The sequence below is a fragment of the Balaenoptera ricei genome, chromosome 2 (assembly GCF_028023285.1).
Source record: "Balaenoptera ricei isolate mBalRic1 chromosome 2, mBalRic1.hap2, whole genome shotgun sequence".
In the NCBI taxonomy this organism is placed as follows: domain Eukaryota; kingdom Metazoa; phylum Chordata; class Mammalia; order Artiodactyla; family Balaenopteridae; genus Balaenoptera; species Balaenoptera ricei.
In genome coordinates, this window is record NC_082640.1 from 24207559 (window position 1) to 24229909 (window position 22351).

Consider the following 22351-nt stretch of genomic DNA (forward strand, 5'->3'; position numbering starts at 1 on the left):
ATAAAAAGAACTAAGAGAGGACGATGTCACTGAAGAAAAGGAGTTTCAAGGGGTGCCCAACAGTGACCAATGCAGCAAGAAGGTCCAATAAAGGGAATCCTAGGAGAAAGTGGCTTTAGTGGCAGTGCAGTTTGGGGATCTTCCCAAATGGCCACATAAAAACAGAGCAACTACTATAATGAGGTGACAAAGTACACCCCTCAACACCAAAACACAGAGGGTGAGAACCAATCACCAAGAGCCACGAGCCCTGAGTACTACCCATCTGCCAGGGAAAACGGTGAGAAGCAACGGGGAGACTGAAAGAAGATTCTCCTGAAAAAGGAGAGCCTTAAAACCCCAGCAGGTCCTGACTGCCAGCCAGGCAGTCCACATGAGAGGAGGGGCTGAGGCTGGGAAGGTCTGACCACTTCCAGGGGCCAGGGGAAGCGGGGGTGGGGGGATTGATGTAGAGGGCGCAAGGGTCAAGCCCCCTGAGCTTTCAAACCTGACCCTTGGCTCCTCTGCCCAGGACAGAGCCCACTGAGAAGAAACTTGCTGGGCCTGGAGTCATAGCCGAGGAGAAAAGGAAAAGCAAGCTGGCAAGAAGGAAAGAGAAGATCCAGATACAAGTGCTGGAAGAAAATGAGACAGAAAATCTCAGAAAGCAAGCTATGTCTGCACATTACACAGCAACAGCAGAAGAGGGAGCACGTAAAGCTAGAAAAACCACCCTCAACTTCCTTCCAGATGTTCAGAAAACCTACACTCACCTGCACAATTTCTATAAGAAAAAGGAGATGAAATACCAAAATAACACCCCTACAGACAATGGAAGTACACGAGAAACACATACTCAAAAAACAGATGAAAACTGTAATGTTCTATTTGAAGATGGTCTAGAAGACATGAAAGAGCATAAATCAAAATTAGGAAAACTCAAAAGATGTAACAGAACTCAAGAAAGTAGTTATATGGTCTGACAAGGTACAATCATAGAAAACTGGGGGTGAGGAGTAATAGGATAGCATAAGCAAAAAAAAAAAAATTTTACCTGTTTCATGAATCATAAATGACGGTTTTAACACTGTATGTGTAATCTAGGATATGGCAAATGAGTAATTATGGAATGTTCTAATTCTATCATCTTCTTTTTATCCCTGGGAACCAGAATTCTTGTTAGAGACAAAAGTATTTACTGATGTAACATGAAAAGCAAAACACCTAGAGTCATGAATTTGAATTGGAAATATCTGCATAAACTCCTGAGGTCACCTATCTATTATCTGTCTGTCTAACTGTCTATGTATTCACACACATCTGTATGTATATACATGATATAGATATTTATTTAGTTATTGCCTAGGAACAATGACAACCCAGTTGTAGTAAGCACCCCAACTGCCCAGATTGTGAACTGGAAATGCCATTTCCCAAGAAGCCAAGGCTTTCTTGGAAAAGTGACTGATTCCGAGTGTGGCACAAGAATATACACGATGAGCTAGGGCACTGTAAGACACCAGGTAGCAAGGGCACCGTCAGAGACCACTAGCATCATGTCAAAAGGACACGGAAGCCAGACAGAAGGAGCCTCCACTGGCCAAAAGATGGGAAGATCTGGTTTGCAATAAGGGTAAGAATTGTAATGAAAGAAACCTAACAAATATCTTTAAATCTATGAGTTCATAATGATATATTTAAAAAAAAATAATTAGTCACCTATGAATGACAAGGAACCAATTCATTATCTTAAAGACTAGGGAGATAAAATGAAAGAACCAAGCATTTATCCTGCTTTTGCTGTATGAACTAAGTAACTAAACAGTGGATGAAGGAAAGGATTTCTTTATAAAATTATTCCAGTTAAAGAATGAGATAAAAGCAAAATGATAGAATATCAGTACCTTGTGACCCCAACGAATGAACAGATCTAGGCACTGAGCACTGAAACTCCTAGTATCAAAAAGAGTGAAAACCAGGGACTTCCCTGGTGGCACAGTGGTTAAGAATCTGCCTGCCAATCCCACCCCTCTAGGTGGTGACCACCTAGAGGGGTGGGATAGGGAGGGTGGGAGGGAGACACAAGAGGGAGGGGATATGGAGATATATGTATATGTATAGCTGAGTCACTTTGTTATACAGAGGAAACTAACACAACATTGTAAAGCAATTATACTCCAATAAAGATGTTAAAAAAAAAAAAGAATCCACCTGCCAATGCAGGGCACACAGGTTCAATCCCTGGTCCAGAAAGATCCCACATGGATCCCTGGTCCGGGAAGATCCCACATGCCGCGGAGCAACTAAGCCCCTGCACCACAACTACTGAGCCTGCACTCTAGAGCCCGTGAGCCACAGCTACTGAGCCCGTGTGCCACAACTGCTGAAGCCCACGTGCCTAGAGCCCATGCTCCGCAACAAGAGAAGTCACCGCAGTGAGAAGCCCGAGCTCCACAACAAAGAGTAGCCCCCGCTCGCTGCAACTAGAGAAAGCCTGTGTGCAGCAACGAAGACCCAACACAGCCAAAGAAAAAAAAGAGTGAAAACCAGACATTATTTGCCTCCTGATGAAGGAACATGACCCTGCATCTATCTTGCCAGAGGTACTGATCAATCCTCAGATTCTTGCTGCCAATTTCCAAGAAACACATTGTGCTGCACCATGAGTACACAGTCAGCAAAATCCAGACTGGGAAATCCTATAAGTCCAACCACCCAGGTTCCTCAACGAATACATTGTAAGGAAAAAGAGGGATTTGGTGGGGGCAGGGAATTACAGGGAGGATCTGTAGATTAAAAGAAACTTTAAAAGACATGTGAAGTAAAAAGAGGGGCTATGAAAAGAAATTAAAGTATCTAGAGATACATGTTTGACTGACAGAACTATAAAGAAAAGCAAAGCAGTATGTGCTATAAAGTGAGGACAGTGGAGGGAGGGAAGAGGGGCTGGCCATGTGGAGGGCTCTGGGGTGGTTGGTAAAGTTTTATGTATTGAACTGGGAGATGGTTAAAAGGTATTTTCTTTATAATAATTCACTAAGCTATACCCACACCCCCAGAAAAAAACAGATCCGTAAGGATAAAAATTTCCTTTAAGTCAACCAATTAGGCAGTACTTGGGATCTCAGTGAGAGTTGCTTCAAGAAAAGGATGGAGGGAGAAGTCAGATGGCAGTAGCTTGAGAAATAAATAGTAGGGATTGAAATAGACACATATCCTTGAGTCTAAGGAGTCAAAACACTTCCTATTAAAAGATCTAGAAGGATTCATACTTTAAACAAGGTTATTCATGGTGAATGGGAGTACGAGGAAAATGAGGAGGACCTTTCGTTTTATACTGAATATACTTAGGCAATATTTCTTTTTTTTTTTCAACACGCTTGTGTTACTTTTGTTAATTATTTTGAACCTGTAAATGTTTACCTTTTAAAAGAGCTTCATAGTGACTTCCCTCATGGTTCAGTGGTTAAGACTCCGTGCTCCCAATGCAGGGTACCCGGTTCAATCACTGGTCAGGGAACTAGATACCGCATGCCGAAACTAAGATCCCGCACGCGGCCACAAAAGTCCTGCGTGCCGCAAGTAAGATCCAGTGCAGTCAAATAAATAAATAAATAGAACTTCCCTGGTGGCGCAGTGGTTAAGAATCTGCCTGCCAATGCAGGGGACACGGGTTCGATCCCCGGCCCAGAAGATCCCACATGCTGCAGAGCAACTAAGCCCGTGCACCACAGCTACTGAGCCTGCGCTCTAGGGCCCGTGAGCCACAACTACTGAGCCCCCGTGTCACAACTACTGAAGCCCGCGTGCCTGGAGCTCCGCAACGAAGAGTAGCCCCAATCACTGCAACTAGAGAGAACCCGTGCGCAGCAACGAAGACCCAACGCAGCGAAATAAAATAAAATATAAATAATAAAAAATAAATATTTTTTTAAAAAACTACACACAAAACAATATTTAATAAATAAACCAACAAACAAACAAATAAATAAAAGAGCTTCATAATATAAGCCCTGGGGGAGAAGAGACAAATTGAGAAGAATTTCAAATAGTTTCTGGAGAAGAGTTTAATTTGAAGGTGGAAATACTCCACCTTCAAAGAGGGGGCGTGTAACTCCCTGCTCCTTAACTGTGGGCTAGGTATAAGGAATTCTTTCCAAAGATGACAGTGTGGGAAGCAGGAAAGAGGGTATCTTTACAGTGGAGAAACCTGAGAAACACCACCTCGGTCAGGTGACCAAGGTCAACATCAATACTGATCAATCACGTTGATAGGATGTCCCCCTAATATGATGTGATGAAAATGGCACTTTACTTCTGTGGTCTTCCTCCCCCAAAACTCATAACTCCAGTCTGATCATGAGAAAAGCCTCAGACAAATTCAAACAGAAGGGAATCTATAATATATCTGACCAATACTTCTCAAAACTGTCAAGGTCATCAGAAACAGGGAAAGTCTGAGAAACTGTCACAGCCAACAGGAGCCTAAGACAGGACAACTAAAGTAATGAGTATCCTGGATGGGATCCTGGAACAGAAAAAGGATATTAGGTAAAAACTAAAAATAATGGACTTTAGTTAATAATAATGTATTGACATTGGTTCATTAACTATAACAAACATCCCATACTAAATATAACATACTAAAACTATGGGAAACTGGGTACAGGATATAAGGGGACCCTCTGTACTATATTCTCAATTTTTCTGTAAACGTAAAACTATTCTAAAAAATAAAGTTAATTTAAAATATTTTAGAAATAAAAACCCTAAAAGTAGCAACATCACAGTATCTTTACCAAGTTTGCTAGGTTGACGTTGGTAAGTTTCTGCAATAAATAAAGCAGAGTAAATGGTTTCTATTTATTTTTTCTTTCTCAAATATTATGGACAGATCAACAGACCACCTGAACACTACTGAACACACTCTGAGAACCAAACAATGACTTTGGCAGAGAATGCTATTTTTCACGCATTCCTCAGCACAACAAAACAGGGAAGAAAAATTTGTTACTGTTGTGAATCTGAAAATACGTATGGCAGGCTGGCGGGAGAATGTTCTCGGTAAAACACACTGGGTACCGGCCATCAGAACTGTAATAGTCTACGCAAGACGTGCATTTATAAAACACTTCAAACAGGTCTCACTTGTAAACATTTAATCAGATATAACGGGCAGGAATGCCTTCTACTTCATCTCCTCCCACACCATCTTCACAGGGCTGACAATCAGAGAGCTCCTCCATCAAGCACGCACCCCAGCCCAGCTGTTAAGTTTGTGTTCCCTCAGCCCTAAGCATGTGATTAACGTTGTTTTAGATTTATTCTTATTGTCAAGTCACTTCACAAATGCATACTGTCTTTCAAGCGAAAAGGAAATTCCTCAAGAGTGAGGAAGCAGGACTTCCCTGGCAGCACAGTGGTTAAGAATCCACCTATCAATGCAGGGGACACAGGTTCGAGCCCTGGTTCGGGAAGATCCCACATGCCGCGGAGCAACTAAGCCCATGCGCCACACTACTGAGCCCCCATGCCACACCTACCTACTGAAGCCCACATGCCTAGAGCCCGTGCTCTGCAACAAGAGAAGCTACTGCAATGAGAAGCCCGCGCACTGCAACGAAGAGTAGCTCCCGCTCACTGCAACTACAGAAAGCCTGTGCACAGCAACAAAGACCCAACACAGCCCAAAATAAATAAATAAATCAATTTATTTAAAAAAAAAAAAAAAGAAGAGAGATGGGACATTCATTGTTACGTGTCCTATGCGTTCAGCACCGTACTATTCTATATAAATGTCTTACAAAATCTCTCACTTAGTCCTCACCATCACTCACGTGGCAGGTATTATTATACCTATCCTATGGATGATGGATATGACGTTCGGAAAAGTAAAGTGACTTGGTGAGACTGTAAACTCAGTAACTAGTTGAGTCACGTCTGAACAGCTCCACGAAGCCCAAGCTTCTTCTACTACAGCCCGCTGCTCCTTCAGGCCTTCTACGCTTCCACCCCCACCAGATGACAGACTGCTGTGTGTGGAGAAGACATTCACACGCTTTTGTGACGAGAACCAAGTCAAAGGATTGATAAGAGGGTAGTCCCATGACAGTACTTTGTGAACAAAATGTTATGACCAAAGTCTGACCATGTCCATGGCTCTTAGGAAAATGAAAACAAAATAAAAAGCTTGGTGAACAGGTGTTATTATCAAAGCTGTTCACATCTGTACCACACTGCACACCACTAACCGGAATACTAGATACTTTCTAACATGCTGTGCCTGTGGAAAAAAAGACATCAGGTTGTAAATGACTTATTAAGTTGACTTGTGTGGCTATATTAAAAAATGGTAACCACAGGACTGTACTTTATGTCCTTTTCCATGAATAAGGGGAAAAGTTTTTGATAAGCATCTTACTGTACTGCCTATCATTACTACATCCTTATGAACCATAAGCATATCGTATGAATCAGCAATACCTCTGCTCCTTAGAAAATCCCTAAGTGTTAGCTGAAAAGAGAAGTGGTCAAGGCTTACATTATTCTCCTCTTAAAATGTTTATAATTTTTATTGAAGAAAACTTGAAATAAGATTCTTCTTTTGCTTCAAATAATCCAGAAGAGAAACTGAAAAATTTACTACTGTAATTTCAGACAGAAGTCACTAGCTAAAATCACTGAATTGTTTTTCATACTTCCTTCACTACCCAGCATAAATCTACTATCTCAGTTACATTTCCTTGGCAGTATTTAAACATGATAACCGTATCACTTGGAGAGAATTTCACTGTGCCATAAAAATGAAACAAAAGGGTTAAGCGTAGATTATAATCAAAGTCCTAGCCTTGGTTTTGAGTAATGAGCTCATTAGGGCTTATTACATTATTAAAAATAATTAAATAACTCTCTAAATGAATAAATGCAGGCCATGCATGGACCAGAGATGAACCTGTGCGTGACCCAGGAACTGAGATTAATCAAATATGAATTCAAATTTTCAAAAAGACTAGAAAAAAATTAAACAATATAACTATTAAATAGGAGGTGTAACAAGAGACAGAATGAAATGAAAACTACAAAACAGATTTAGAAACCTCCAAAGCGCACCGAGAAAATGGACTAAAACTTTCTACATGGGGAAGATAGTAGTTCCGACTGAATCACACGCCAGCTGATAACGAACATAAGTCTTGGCCGTTACACATTACCACTGTCTAACCCACTGACATAAAACTCATATCCTTCTGAGATCACTGATGTGTCAGTTATATACAGTGCCTTTCCTTTAGTTTCCTCCTATGTAACGCCTTCAGTTTCCCCCCAGCATTTGATTACCATTCATGTTTTCTTAGCACAATTCCAAATTTTGTGTACTTCTAAGTGGCCTTTCAGCTAAAAATTTCAGAGCCATACAAAGATGATTCTTAAAGTACAAGAGGACACATCACGGACTGACTTAGCACTACTTTCATGAAGAGGTCCAGGATGCTGAATAAATCACATCCAATGACAACAGCAAAGAAGGACATTCCAGGCCTACTTGATAGTCACGACCTGTTTATACGAGAAAACGGAGTTCTTTTCAATACAGCTACTACCAGGCCTCTGCCCAAGAAACCCTCCTTTGATAATTTTAATATTGAAACGTATTTGTTATATTTTTAAAGTAAATAAACATATGCTTAGAGATGCTGTAACAAATATAAGTTTCTATGATCAAAAACATTGACATTGGGGAATGAGGGGTTTAAAGAGAATGACTTTACATAGGGAGCGACAAACAGTAAGATTTCCTCCAAGGTAATAAAGGCTACAAATACAAATAAATTCAAAGCCGGGGAGGAGACAGATTTTTAGCAGCTACTAAGGAAAGCTGGGGATGACCGAGATGCATGTGAAGATTTCCAAGTCCTGCTGTTCATGTACCATTAGGCCAGAAAAGGAGAAACAAGGAACCTCTACAGGCAAGATCCTATAAACGTTTACTTGAATTGAGTTCAAGAACATTTACTGAAGGCACCCTTTGCATCACATTTACTGGTGAAACTGATTGCTGCCTTCAGTCAGGATTAAATCTCTAAGAACTTTAAGCAGAAAAGTGCTAAGCTGTCAAGCAGAGTCTTTTTCTAAGGGACTCAAATCAGAAAGCTATGACAACTTTCCAAAAGGTTACAGTGAGTTCTTTCCACACCCATGGTGCCTCTCACCAAGCACGAACACAGCACTTCACCTCAGCACATTTGATTACAGCACCAGCACTGTTCAGTAGAGGGCCTGCTGCCCCGAGACCCAGAGTGTCTGATGGCCACGCACCAACCCAGGATAAATCTCTACAACTTAGGGCCAGTTTTCATCCAGTTTTTCAGATGAGGAAACACTGACACACAGACTGTAAAACAACTTATTTCATGTCTAAAGCTAGTCTCTGAAACAAGTAAGTTAACACTTCAAAATGCTATTAAAGTGCAATTGGAGATTAGAAGAAATGAACCACAAGAAACTGGGACCCTCGGGAATTGCTGGTGGGAAGGAAAAAAGGTGCAGCCACTGTGGAAACAGTATAGCTGTTCCTCAAACAATTAAATATAGAATTACCATATGATACAGCAATTCCTCTTCTGAGTATAGACCCCAAAGAACTGAAAAGCAGGGAATCAGGTATTTGCAACGTTCATAGCAGTATTATTTGCAACACCCAAAAGGTAGAAACAACCCAAGTATCCACCACCAAGTGAATAGATAAACAAAATGTGGTTTAATACGTACAATGAGGTATCATTCCGCCTTAAAAAGGAGAGAAATTCTGACACCTGCTACAACATAGATGAATCTTGAAGACATTATGCTGAGTAAAGTAAGCCAGACACAAGATAAGTAAGATTCCACTTATATGAAGTACTTAGAGTCGTCAAATTCATAGACAGAAAATAGAATGGTGGCTGCCAGGGGCTAAGGGGATGAGGAGTTATTGTTTAATGGTTACAGAGTTGGAGGTTAAAAAGTTCTGTAGATGAACAGTGGTGTTGGTAGCGTAACAATGTGAATGTACTTAATACCACTGAACTGTACATCAATAAAAAGGTTAGAAAGTTATTTCTGCCATCATTGGCATTATCCTGAAGCACATCTATGGCTTTAGAATTTTAAAAAAGAAAGAAATTTCAGCTTTTCCATTTTTTAACAAGAAAAAATATTCTGTACCTGTGTTAAAGACCACAAATTACTATGTATCTCTTTAGAATCTTAGTGAACCTAAATGATTAACATGTAAAATCATGCAGGAAAAAAGGAACTCTGCATGGATTGACTACTGTGCCTGATTAGGTATTATTTTACAGTAAAAATTCTATATGACCAAACATAAACATTTCTACTCATCGTAAAAATGCAGATAGCACACTCTCACTGCTGATGGCCCAGGTTCAATCCTTGGTCGGGGAACTAAGATCCCACAAGCCACACAGCGCAGCCAAAAACAAAACAAAACAAAACAAAACAGATAAATAGATAAATCTGCATAATATTAGTGAATGTTCACTCACTCACTGTTTCCAGTATTATCCAACTCACATTTATAATAAGGGGGGAAGGGGGAGAGCTACCCCAATTTTCTTTATGTTTCAAAGGCTTTCTCATTTACTTAATATCCCATTCTCATATAATACATCTTTGACAGACTTCTCTCTGTGGTCACATTCTGTTCTCCCCTACTTAAAATTTACAAAGGAAATCAAAGCCTCATCAGATATACCCTTGATTCCATGGGTCTGCCTGGTGAGGCCCGCTGCAAGTTTGTTGGCTTAAAGGTTAGAATAATTTGTAAGTAGTATTACAATATTTTTACTGCATTTCTAGAATTTATATGTTAGCATAACTTTTTATGTAATTCTGTTAGGAAATCTAAGAAGATTAAAAACCCGTTAAAATAGTTACAAATATATGAGCGAGAAACAAACAAAAAACCCCACAAACCTTCTTGAGAAGACACAATGGGTGGCATGTAATCAGGGATGTATTCTTTTCTTTCCTCTGCATCTTTACTTCCGGGTTGAGGAAACTGAAGTACGTTGTTCTTGCTAACAGGAAATGAAGGAATTTGATGTGGGAAAGTGACAGGTTCGATGTTGTGGATATAGTCTTCTAGTTCATGAAGACTAACCCCCATGAGTTGGAAAGCTTCACCAACATCATCCAAAATTGGGTCTGTCCGGCCATCTGAAACAAAGTCAAAAGCAAAGCAAATTATTTTAAGCAAATTCCATGAATATTTTTTAGAATATGAAGAAAAAAGTATTAGGTAAATATGCAGCTCAGAATCAAATATACTATATACTTAAGACCCAGTTACTGGAAAAAACTGAATAGATTTTCAGTAGAACATCATATTGTTTAAATATTAGAAAGATGACTCTGAAAGTCAATTTTAAATATGATCTGACAACCAACCAGAACACCACAGACAATTCATACTAACAATCAGCCAGGACAGAACTAATGTCAAAAGTAACTTATAGATGGTCAACAGCACCTGGAACAGAGGCTGACACAAAGTAAATGCCCGATAAATATTACTATTATTGTATTTTATCAAATAAGTATTGATAGAACGCTGAGCTAGGTAAATGTCCATTCCATTTTCTCTACTGCTCAGTGATACAACTCTGGAAACTACAACAGTGGTTGGCATATAGTTGGCACTCCATAAACATCTGTTGAATGAATTATACCACTGAATCAATTTTTTAAATCCAAGAAAATGTGCTGAAAGAGCTTAGACCATAAAGGTAATTTACATATAAATTTTAAATGTATTTAGAAGACACCATATAAAATGGGTAGAGATAAAATGATAAAACATTAGATATAGTGAGATTCTCTTTACAAAAGGAAGTTTCTCCTCTGCCTGCCCTTAGCAGAACTTAAGGTCTCTACATCTTTTAAAACTTCTATGAAAATTCCAGTTCCAGATTTCCAATAAATAGCTTATTTTTTTTTAACTATAATCTCCTATGATCATGCCAAACTCAGTTTGTCTGAAATTAAATCATGATGTAAAATGGAAAAGAATAATCCAAAGTTCATAAAAATCAGACACATGTTGGCTCACACCCACACAAGGAAACTTCTGGAAGGATATACATCCAACTGTAACAGTTTATGGGGCTGAAAGCTGCAGAACAGGGGAAGGGCAGAGTTGAAGCAGGAGACTCGTTTCTAACTTCAAAGATTTTGTAGTCTGAATTTTTATACAAGTATGGGTTACTTCTTTGACGTAGAAAAAAGAGAGGATAAATAAAATGAATACTCATTCTTTCCCTTAATGACAGACAGGCATTTCAACTCTCTGATTCTTATTAAAAGCAATATTCTTTTCTCAATCTTAAAAATGTGGTCCTCTTGAATTCTTCCACACTTTTGCAATTTCAACCCAAGACCTTCCGGTGCTCCCCTGGCACCCTTTTGGGTCCCGGCTTTCAGAATTTTTCCTTTCTCCCTCTTCCTACTCTCACTGTCTCAGCCTAGTTTCAAGTCTCCCCACTTGCGCTTCTCTTGCACTTAACCGACAGCACAATTGTCTTGAAGCCTCACTTTCATCACGCAATCCCCCTCCGTAAGAGTATGCAGTGTTTCCTACCACGTTGTAATTTCTCTGTTAAGTCCCTCCCTAAGCTGATTTCGTTCCATTTAACATTTTCCTCTAGCACCTTCCAAATGAACTGGTTACATATGCCAAGCTGGCCGCCTCACTTACTCCCACTTGGTTATCTCAGGTTATGCTTTTCTCTACCTGGCACGCTCCCTACATTATACAACCTTGCTTCACGGCTCAACTCAAATCTCATCTTTCCAGTGAATCCTGCCCTGGAACCCAGAGTGTGCATGTGTCTCTCCTTCACTGTATTCCTTTTGCATTTACTGCCTATACCTATACCGTGCACTGCTTTCAGTGTACACACACATTATTTAATGTATAATACAATGCATACAGAAACTTCTGCTCCTGAATGCTTTGGCAAATCGTTACCTTAGGGAATTTTTCAAATGCATTATTTGTTGAATTGATAGTAACTTCTGATACTTGCTTTAACTTTAGAGCGTGTTTTTAAAAAGGAACAAATACCATCAGTTTGTTTTTACTGACATTGCGACACCCTTTTACACACCTTACGGGCAGGGACTGTGCCTAAGTAATCCTATGTCTCCAACACGCAGCACAGAACTCAGATCATAAGTGGTGCTCAATAAACGTGTGTCAGAAAGACAAAGGAAATAAAGAAACAGATACAAGAGTGCATAGTGGTGACCTGATGTTACAGAATTCTGGTTTAAAATAAGAATAGTGTAGAGAAAAGAATAAAAGTCTATGACTAAAAAGGAAAAAAAAAAAAGGTCATGAAGAACCTAGTGGTGGGATGGGAGTAAAGACGCAGACCTACTGGAGAATAGACTTGAGGATATGGGGAGGGGGAAGGGTGAGATGTGACAAAGTGAGAGAGTGGCATGGACATATATACACTGCCAAACGTAAAATGGATAGCTGGTGGGAGGCAACCGAATAGCGCAGGGAGATCAGCTCTGTGTTTTGTGACCACCTGGAGGGGTGGGATGGGGAGGGTGGGAGGGAGGGAGATGCGGGAGGCAGGAGATATGGGAGCATGTGTATGTGTATAACTGATTCACTTTGTTGTGAAGCAGAAGCTAGCACACCACTGTGGAGCAATTGTGCTCCAATAAAGATGTTAAAAAAAAAAAAAAAAGTCTATGACTAATAAGTATACCAGGAATTAGCATTTTCAAAAACTCACCAAACCACAATGGAGAATAATGAACACGATCATCGTATTCTCACTAAAAGCAAGAAAATCATTACAGAAATTGGGTAATTATCGAGGTTCACATTAACACAAAACAGGGATCACCCGATGACTCTAGAATACCTGGTTGCTTGGAGTGCCAGCACCTGTCTGGTTCCATGTATAAGGCAGGAACGGTAACTATGTATTCAGGGTTATTCTGATTACCTAAAGGTACAGAACATCTGTCCTCATTTAGGGAACTTGGTAGCAAAAATATAACCTGGACTACGCATGCTGTTAACAGTATACTCAAGCACCAGAAGGGAGGAGGGAGGGAAGAGAAGCAAAAGCAGAGAGTGGTGTGCTGGTGGTGTACTTTTAAGATCAAGATGAATGAGAGCTACTCAGCAGTTCCAAATTCAGATTAGAAGTATCCATGAAATCAAGCTGTCTAAAAATACACATTTTTAAAACTCAAAAGGTGAAATGACTAAATAGTTATTGTGGTGGTGGATTATCAGTTCCCTTATTTATTCAACAAATACTTCCTGGGTGCCTATTCCATTATGGCACTGTACTAGGTTACAGAATACAAATATAATAAATTTGTCTCCTGGGGAGGGGAGAGGGGAGGGTGAGAGATATACACAGATGATTACAAAACAAGGTGTTCAATAACATAGCAGAAATATGCACAGAATTATGAGAACAGGTATCACGAGTTTGCTAAAGCAAGTGATAAGTGAATCTCAAACTAGAAGTCGTACTACTGGTGGACCAGGGGGCGAAGGACACGCTAGGAAACAGCATGCATGCAGGAATGGATGGCATAAAGTGTTTCGGAAAAGGCAGGTAGCTCAGCATGGTTGCAGATTTAGGATGACAGAATGGCAGAAGATAAGAAAAATGCTAGCTCACAAAGGGAAGTGTGTGCTGCTTGAGAGCTTAGATTTTTCAGCCTGTAACCAACTGAAATATTTTTAAGAATGACACAACCAGATTTGCATGATGGAGAGATTAACAGATTATTCTGGCAGCGCTATGGCGCTGGAATGGAATTTGGGGCCTAAGAAGTAAAGTGTATTCATGGGTCTCAATTTTTCAGTGAAGCAACCTCTTTAACAAAAAATATCCTATGAAACACTTCACCCAGTTTTCCAGCTTAACACCTGAAAAATAATGCCCCGAAACTTAAATGAGGGGTAGTTCCCCCTCCACACACACAGACTTCCCATCAATGAGATGATATGTTGCTTCTACTTAGTAAATGCCACCAGCTATAGATACTACCAGACATTCGCTTAAAAACCATGTACTGTAGCCCAGATTACCTGGGGAGCCTTGTAAATTGCCGAAGATCCCTCTAACACACTTTGATAACCACTGACACAAAAATATAGAAGAGGAGGAAATCAATGGGTGGCTGAGACGTAAGCCACAGTTAATCTAAGTGAAACCGACCAAGTCGGCCTTGGGAAGGAGTAAGCAGAGATGCTGTCTATGAAACGAGCACATAAAGAAGAGGCAGAGTCCCTAACGGAGCAGAGCTGTCAACGAGTATGTGTTGTCAGGAGCTGAAGAATGGCCAGGCTTGTAAGAAACGGCCGGTAGACGGAGCGCCTGTGACAACTAGTTGTAGTAGTTTGCGGGCAAGGGAGGAAAAGGACCAAAGTAACAGAGGCTGTAAGACATTCTGGAGGTGGTTCTACACGCAGCCCAAGTAGACGATGATTAAGACCGATGATGAGATCACAGAGGAGGGCAGAAGCTGTGGAGCTGGGAGCGGGGACAGGGCTCGGGCTACGGGCGGGATAAGTTAGCGGCTGACGAAGAGGGACCAAAGGGATGACTCGAGTTTCCAGGGACAGTGAAAGCGGAGGGGCGTCAGGGGCCGAGAAGACACCCAATCGCGGGGTGGCGGTGAAGGACCAACACCTCCTGGACGCCGGGAGAGCGAAGGGGAACGCGGAGGTGTCACCCGTGACTGGCCAGAGGCAGCCCTCCCGCACCCAGCCCGGTACTCACACAGCTCAGAGTACCGGTGGCAGCCCCGTCCCAGCTGCTGCAGGTAGCGCTGCAGCACGTCCGTGAGGAGGTGGCAGGCGCTCAGTTGCACCGAGTCCCAGCCCAGCGCCTGGCAGATCTGCGCCACCGAGACCCTCAACAACGACCTGGAGTAACTCTCGCACATCCCGCTCCGTGGACTCCACCGCAGTCCTTGCTGCCACTTCTCTCCACCCCCGCCGCCTAACCTTAGAAGAGCCCCTGATTCATCCTCTAGGGCCCCCGCGGCGGGGAAATCGTCCCCCCCGACCCCCGGCGACCACCTCAAAGCCTCAGCAGCACGGAGCGCGCCAGCCTGAGAGCCGCCATTTTGGGCTCGCTCCGCCTCCCGCTGGATGGTCGCCGGGGGGAGGCAGCACTAGCCGAGTGCGGAGCGCGCCGATGAGGAAGCTCCGCCCCGTTGGAGCAGAGCGATGGTCCGGGTATCGACTCTCGGGCCTGGAAGAATGCAGGAAACGGCAGCTCAGAGCGCCGGTGGAGGATGCGCCCGAGGAGGCAGGTGCTTGGGGCCTTCCCGGGGTGCTCGCTCGGAGATGAAGGAGGAGGGAACGTCAGTGGTTCAGGGGCCGAAGAGCGAGCCGGGATATGAAACTGAAATGCGGGTGTTAGAGAAGAGTGGGGATCTGAGAGGCTGTGAGTGCAGGGGTGGGATTTGGGGCGTGGAAACTTCAGGACTCTCCCAGACTTCGACCTAATCCTCTGCTTGCCTCTGCTAAAAAAAAAAAGCTGTTTACCATTGTACAGATTAAATCAGGTCCAAGCTGTTAAGCATGCCATTGAAAACCCTTCACTATAGAGCGGGGTGCAGGGTGTGGCCAGCGTGGCACTGACCTCCGGGCAAAATTTACGGGGGCAGCAGAAAACGTAATCAAGATCAATAATATTTTAATACAATTTTTAAAAAATCCAACCACTGCCCCCGAATTCCGGCCTCACTCACTTCTTTCTAATCCCAGCCCTGGTTTCAATAAAACTTTATTTACAAAAACGGGTGGCATGCTTGTGGGCAAGAGTTTGCCGATATGCCCTTCACCAGCCTCTGGGACCTGTCAAAGGAAGAAAGGACTCAGTTGCCTGCGGAAAGTCCTTGACTCAGCGAAGCAGTCTGTGTATGGAGAACTGTTGCCTGCCCCAGTCTTCTCCTCGCTCCAGCCAAGTGTTGCCAGATCTTAACCAGATGCGGGACATCGAGATTTTGTGATCAATAGCTCGATCAATATTTTTAACTATTGGAAATACATTTTTAAAGTTTTAATTTGCAAGCCAAACTAATCCCACGGTTAAGCCAGATTCAGCCTATGGGTAGCCAGGTTGCAGTGGCTTACCTACTCAGTCTGTTTATCCTTTTGTGCCTTTTTCTTCCGAAAGCTTCTGGAGTGTTCCTCCCTTCCCCTCCTCTCCCTCCTGTGTTCCCCGCTTCTTGCACCTATCACAGTGCATTTAGTATTTGAGTTTACATGCCTCTCCAATAAACTGTGAGTTGCTGCATGGCTCTACGTTTTCCTTATAGGGACCATTCCAGAACTTTGAACATAATATTCAATTTTTTTGAAGTCCCAGAAACCCAGTAGAATGGAAAATATGATTCTTCCGCTAAATGACAATCTGTAGACAAGGAGCAAGATGCTAGGTGGCAGGGTGCCTATAATATTTTCTCCACTGACACTTCTGTCCCCAAGATTATCAGGGACCTTCTAGATGCTAAATCTGGGGGACACTTTTCAGTCCTAGACTTGCTTGACCATTTTGTAGCCATTTGAGAATGTTGAACACTACCTTAATTTTGAAACTCTAGTACCTTGGATCTTACAACACCCTGCTCTCTTCTGTTCCAATACTTCTGCAGGCTCCTTTTACATCTCTTATATTGCCTCTGTGTGTGTGTTTTACCCCTTAATCTTTTATTTTGGAAAATTTCAAACCTACAGAAAAGTTGAAACAAGTATAAACACAGGTACACACTTCACCTAGATTCACCAATTGTTAATATTGACTATTTTGCCACATTTACTATGTTTACATACACACACACACACACACACACACACAAACCGTTTTTTTTTTTTTTCAGAACAGTTTGAAAATAAGTTGCAAACTTCGTGACATCTAACCCGGAAACAATTCAGCGTGTATATCCCCAGACAAGGACATTCCCCTACATAACCATGTGTCGCAGATTCAGTTCTCCAGTTCTGAGGTGTAGATCAACCTGCAGGTTTATTGAGTGCTGCTGGGATCCACACCTGTGCAAGGGAATGGGGTTGCACTGCATTTTCAAGGAGGGCCTCAGGCAATCCCATAGGGAGCTCTAACTTGGGGATGGCCTATCACCTCTGTCCTGAGTTGGGACAAGGGTTCTGGACCTTTATGTTCCCTTGTTGGTAAGTCATTGCCTGAGGGCTTCCCTGGAAAGGGTGTGTGATCTCGGGCAAAGGAGCTGAGTGCAGCTGGGGCAATTCCACAGAACACTGAAGCCTTTAATCCTGAGCAGTGCGTTATGGTAGTCCGTACTGTCTTAGCTCCTTCTGGCTGCCATAACTCAGACAGGGTAACTTATCAACAGACATTTATTTCTCACAGTTCTGGAGGCTGGAAGTCTGAGATCAGGGTGCAGCATGGTCATGTGAGGGCCCTCTCCTGGGGCACAGATTTCTCAGGTTGTATCCTCACAAGGTGGGAGGGGCTAGGGAGCTCTGTGGGATCTCTTTTTTTTTTTTAAATCAGTACAGCTTATTTTTTTAAATTATTTTTTAATTTTTTTCACTATTTTTTTAAAGTTAATTAATTAATTAAGTTTTGGCTGTGTTGGGTCTTCGTTTCTGTGCGAGGGCTTTCTCCAGTTGTGGCAAGCGGGGGCCACTCTTCGTCGCGGTGCGCGGGCCTCTCACTATCGCGGCCTCTCTTGTTGTGGAGCACAGGCTCCAGACGTGCAGGTTCAGTAGTTGTGGCTCACGGGCCCAGTTGCTCCGCGGCATGTGGGATCTTCCCAGACCAGGGCTCGAACCCGTGTGCCCTGCATTGGCAGGCAGATTCTCAACCACTGCGCCACCAGGGAAGCCCTGGGGGATCCACTCTTAAAACCAAACCTAATATTTTCCACGTAGTCTTCTTCCTCTTATTTTCTTTATTTTTCTTTCTCCGTGGCTGAGTAATACCAGTAGTAAGATATATAAGTCAAGAGATTTTTTAAAAATAACTGTTCTGGTTATGAACTTTCAGACTTACTTTTGTGCACATAAACACATTTTCAGCATAATTCCCTGGAAATTCATTTGTTACTGTGTCTATTAATACTTCAAACTCATTTTTAAAATTTGTTTATTTATTTATTTTTGGTTGTGTTGGTGCATGCAGGCCTTCTCTAGTCGTGGCGAGCAGGGGCTACTCTTTGTCGTGGTGCGCGGGCTTCTCATTGCGGTGGCTTCCGTTGTTGCAGAGCACGGGCTCTAGGCACGAGGGCTCAGTAGTTGTGGTACGGGGACTCAGTAGTTGCAGCTCACGGGCTCTGGAGCGCAGGCTTAGTAGTTGTGGTGCACGGGCTTAGTTGCTCTGCGGCATGTGGGATCTTCCTGGACCAGGACTCAACCTGTGTCCCCTGCATTGGCAGGCGGATTCTTAACCACTGCACCACCAGGGAAGTCCCAAGCTCATTTTTTAAAATTGGATTTTCTATCTTCTTACTGATTTGTGGATGTTTAAAAAAACATAGTCTATATACAAGATTTATTTGTATTGTAAATATCTTCCCTCAGTCGTTTGATAATTTAATTTTAATAAAGCCCAATTATCAATGTTTTTCAAATGATTAGTTGTTTTTTTTTTTTTTGGCCTGCACTGTGTGGCTTGTGGGATCTTAGTTCCCTGACCAGGGATTAAACCCGCCCCATGGCAGTGAAAGCGCTGAGTCCTAACCACTGGACCGCCAGGGAATTCCCTAAATGATTAGTTCTTCTTGAGTTATGTTTAAAAAATCTTTGCTATTCCCAATATCATGTAGCCTTTCTCCTATTTTCTTCAAAAAGCTATATTATTATACCTTTTATATCTATGATCTATCTCAAATTAAAATTGTGTATGGTATAAGGATCAGGGATTTTTCCTATAGAGATATCCAGCGGATCCAGCAGCATTTACTGGAAATATTCTTTTCCACATTGAATTACAGTGACTCATAAATCAGGTGGCTGTATACGTAGTTGTTTCTAGTCTATTGTGTTCCATTAGTCTATTTTTCTATCCTTGAAACACCACCACACTATCTTAATTACCATGATATCTTAAGTAAACCTTTCTTTCCCCTTTTTTAAAGCATGGTTATCTCAACTAAGAACAGTGCTGCTATGAATATCTTGTACATGTGACTGCATGCATTTCTGATGAGTATATATTTTAGATCATTGATCATTCGGTATACAAATGTTCAACTTTAGTAGATACTGCCGACCAGTTTTTCAAGGTGTTTATCCTGATTTAAACTCTCAGCATGTATATGTATGGGACTTCAGTCCATATTTGATATAATCATCTCTTTATCTTAGCCATTCTAGGGCTTTTTTCTTTCTTTTTTTAAAAAGCAAATTCAGGGAATCCAACCCAACATTTTAAGATACTATTCTCCCCCCTCCCATTTTCCTAGGTTATCTAAATAAGTGTTGTCCTTATGAGTTCAGATTCTCAACTATAAGTAAAACTGGGGACATCTGAATGAGATTTTTGGATTGTATCAAGTCAATATCCTGGTTGTGATATGTTATAGTTTTGTAAAATATTACCATTGGGGGAATTTATTTTTACTTATTTATTTTTTTGGCCGCTCCACCTGCAGTGGAAGCGCAGAGTCTTTAACCACTGGACCGCCAGGGAAGCCCCCATTGAGGGGAGTTGAGGCAACTGTACAAGGGATCGCTCTGTATTATTTCATACAACTGCATGTGAATCTACAATTCTCTCAATAGAATGTTCAATTAGAAAACAAGCAAAAATCACACACACACACACACACACAGAGTGCTCAGAAACTTTTGGAAAGAGAATATCTAAGTTCCAAACAACCAATATGCATGATTAACCCCACTCGCTGGCCATCAAAGAAATGCAAGTTAAAGGTATTATTATATAACACTACACTCCTATCAAGATGGCAAAATGGTGTTGATGAGGATGTAGACAACTGCCAGAGAGTATAAATTGGTATCAATACATCCACTCTGTGAAAGTGTTTGGCAGTGCCAAAGCAGCAGAACATTTACAGAACCTATGGCCAAGCAATCCCGCTGCTAGGTATGTGCACAACAGAAATTCTTTCAAATTTAAACCAAGAGAGGTGCACAAAAGGTTTAGAGAAGCATTTATAATTGTTCCAAGCTGGAAATAACCTAAACGTCCATCAACAGAATTACTAAACTCTAAGATATTTATCACATGTGGTAACATAAAACAATGAAAAAAACTGCTCTACAAATGTGAGTGAAATCTCCCAGACATAATACTGAATTTTAAGAAAAAGCAGACCCCAAAGGCTCCATCTGTATGATTCTGTTTACTTAAATTTCAAAAACAATCAAAACACATCTATGGTGATAGAAGTCATGACTGTGGGTACTTTTGTGGAGATAACAAAAAGGGCAGGGACACAAGGGAGGCTTCTGTAACGATAGGACCTTTTAGATCTTGATCTAGATTGTAGATACATGAGTGTTTACACTTTGCAAATTTTCCTGAGCCATAAACTTATGAATTATGCCTTCTTTTGTACATACACTATACTTCAATAACAGTTTACCAAAAAACCTTACCACGTTTTTTTTTTTCATTTTTTGCTTGTCTTTGCTCCAGACTGTAAGCTCCTATAGGGAAGTATAATTATTATCATCGTAGCTTCAGAATTTACGAGTGCTAATACACAGAACATCAGAAACATGATGTTGAACCGATGGTCACTTACATAGATCAGGTAACATTTGATCACAGACACAGCATTAGTCCCACATCAGTTTCTAAGTATTTTGCAAATATTGATTCATTTAGTCCTCATAACAACACTATGAGGTAATAAGTACTATTTTAATCGTCATTTTACAGATGATAAAACTGAACGATTAAGTAACTTGCCCAATGTCACACAGCTGGTAAGGGTTGAACTGGGATTCCAACCCAGTTTGCCCCAAGTTTATGCTCTTAACCACTGCTCTATGCATCGAACACTCGTGTTAAATCCTTGCTTAGTTTTATTTCTCAAGACCCCATGCTGCATCTGCAAGTAGTGGAAGTGCAAACTTTCTAACACAAATTAATTTGCAACACAAATGAGCTGATGTCACTCATATGCAAAGAACTCTTTATGTTTCAATGAGAAAAAGAGAAAAACTCACTTAAAAAAATGGGCAATGAATGAGTAGTCTATTCTTTTCACCCATCAGATCATTAAAGATTAAAAGATAGACAAAGTCTCAGCGAGTAGAGGAAATCAATTTTATACAGTTAGCACAAGTTTACAATCTTTTTGAGAGCCATTTGGCAGTGTCCATCAAAAAATGTACATAGTCTTGAGTCATCGATTCCACTTCCAAAAATTAAGAACACAGAAGTACTCGTCCAAGTGTGCAAAGACTTCCCCAAGGATGCTTATTAACAATCATCCTTGTGACATTTCAGAGCAACACAGGTAAAGACCTATGAGCTTTCAGAGAAAAACAAATGTCACCAAGGCTCGGAAATCAAAATGCCTCTTGTAACTTTTCAGGGAAGCTAGAAAATGACCCTGAGATTCTGTTCAGTTTATCTTTCCCTGGCAGCCTTCTTCTTAAAGTGGCAACACTGCTCTTTACAGGTTTGTGGTTGCTAATCCATTTTTATATTACTTATTGTTCATTTTTATGAATAGTTATTGGTAAAATAATAGCATATGCATGTATTTACTTAATGTTTTTTAAAAGAGTAATATAAAGTGTTAAGTGAGAATGGGCTTTGTATTTTTTTATAGTTCTACAGTCTTTTGTAATTCCTATACTACTTTTGCAATAAAAACCCCTAAGCCCTCTTTTAAATAAATAGGAAAAAACCCTGACACTTTGGCATGGCCAACTCGCTGTGTGGAATAGCTCACGCGCCCAATCTTAATGGTTATCTAAATGCTAATATGGGGTAAATATCCTACTGAAATGTTTCTCAGTCCTTGGAAAAGATTTAAAAATTTATTTAGATTTATGCCTGAAACTCTACACCGTGCACGTGAGAAACAGCAGATGACCCGGACAGCGCGTTTGCTTCCCTGTGCTGGCTGTTCTATGAAGGTGTGGCGCTCGGGGGCCTGGGCTGGGGTTGTGGCCTGATGCCTCCTCCTTCCACTCTGACCCCACGGAGGCCAGGCTTTCCACGGCTGTTAGGCAACCAGAAAATCAGAGGAGCCTCTTCAACTATCTTCTTAATAGAAGCATGTTAATATTTTTAAGTGTTTTAAGATCTCATTTGGAAAAGTGCTGTTCTTATATAATAAGAAAAGACAGTGA

General features: G+C 41.3%; 1 protein-coding gene across 2 annotated transcripts in view; it reads right to left on the reverse strand.

The window, feature by feature from the left end:
• TAF3 (TATA-box binding protein associated factor 3) overlaps positions 1–15154 on the reverse strand; it is a 152356-nt gene extending 137202 nt beyond the window's left edge. The window contains exons 1-2 of one of the 2 annotated variants that reach the window (XM_059912107.1): positions 14805–15154; positions 9955–10197 (exon numbers count right to left, since the gene is read on the reverse strand). In XM_059912107.1, coding sequence (XP_059768090.1) covers positions 9955–10197; positions 14805–14970 — 409 coding nt within the window. In that variant the 5' untranslated portion in view covers positions 14971–15154. The remainder of the gene's footprint in view (positions 1–9954; positions 10198–14804) is intronic. The other variant, XM_059912106.1, reaches the window with a different exon arrangement.
• Positions 15155–22351: the final 7197 nt, after the last annotated feature.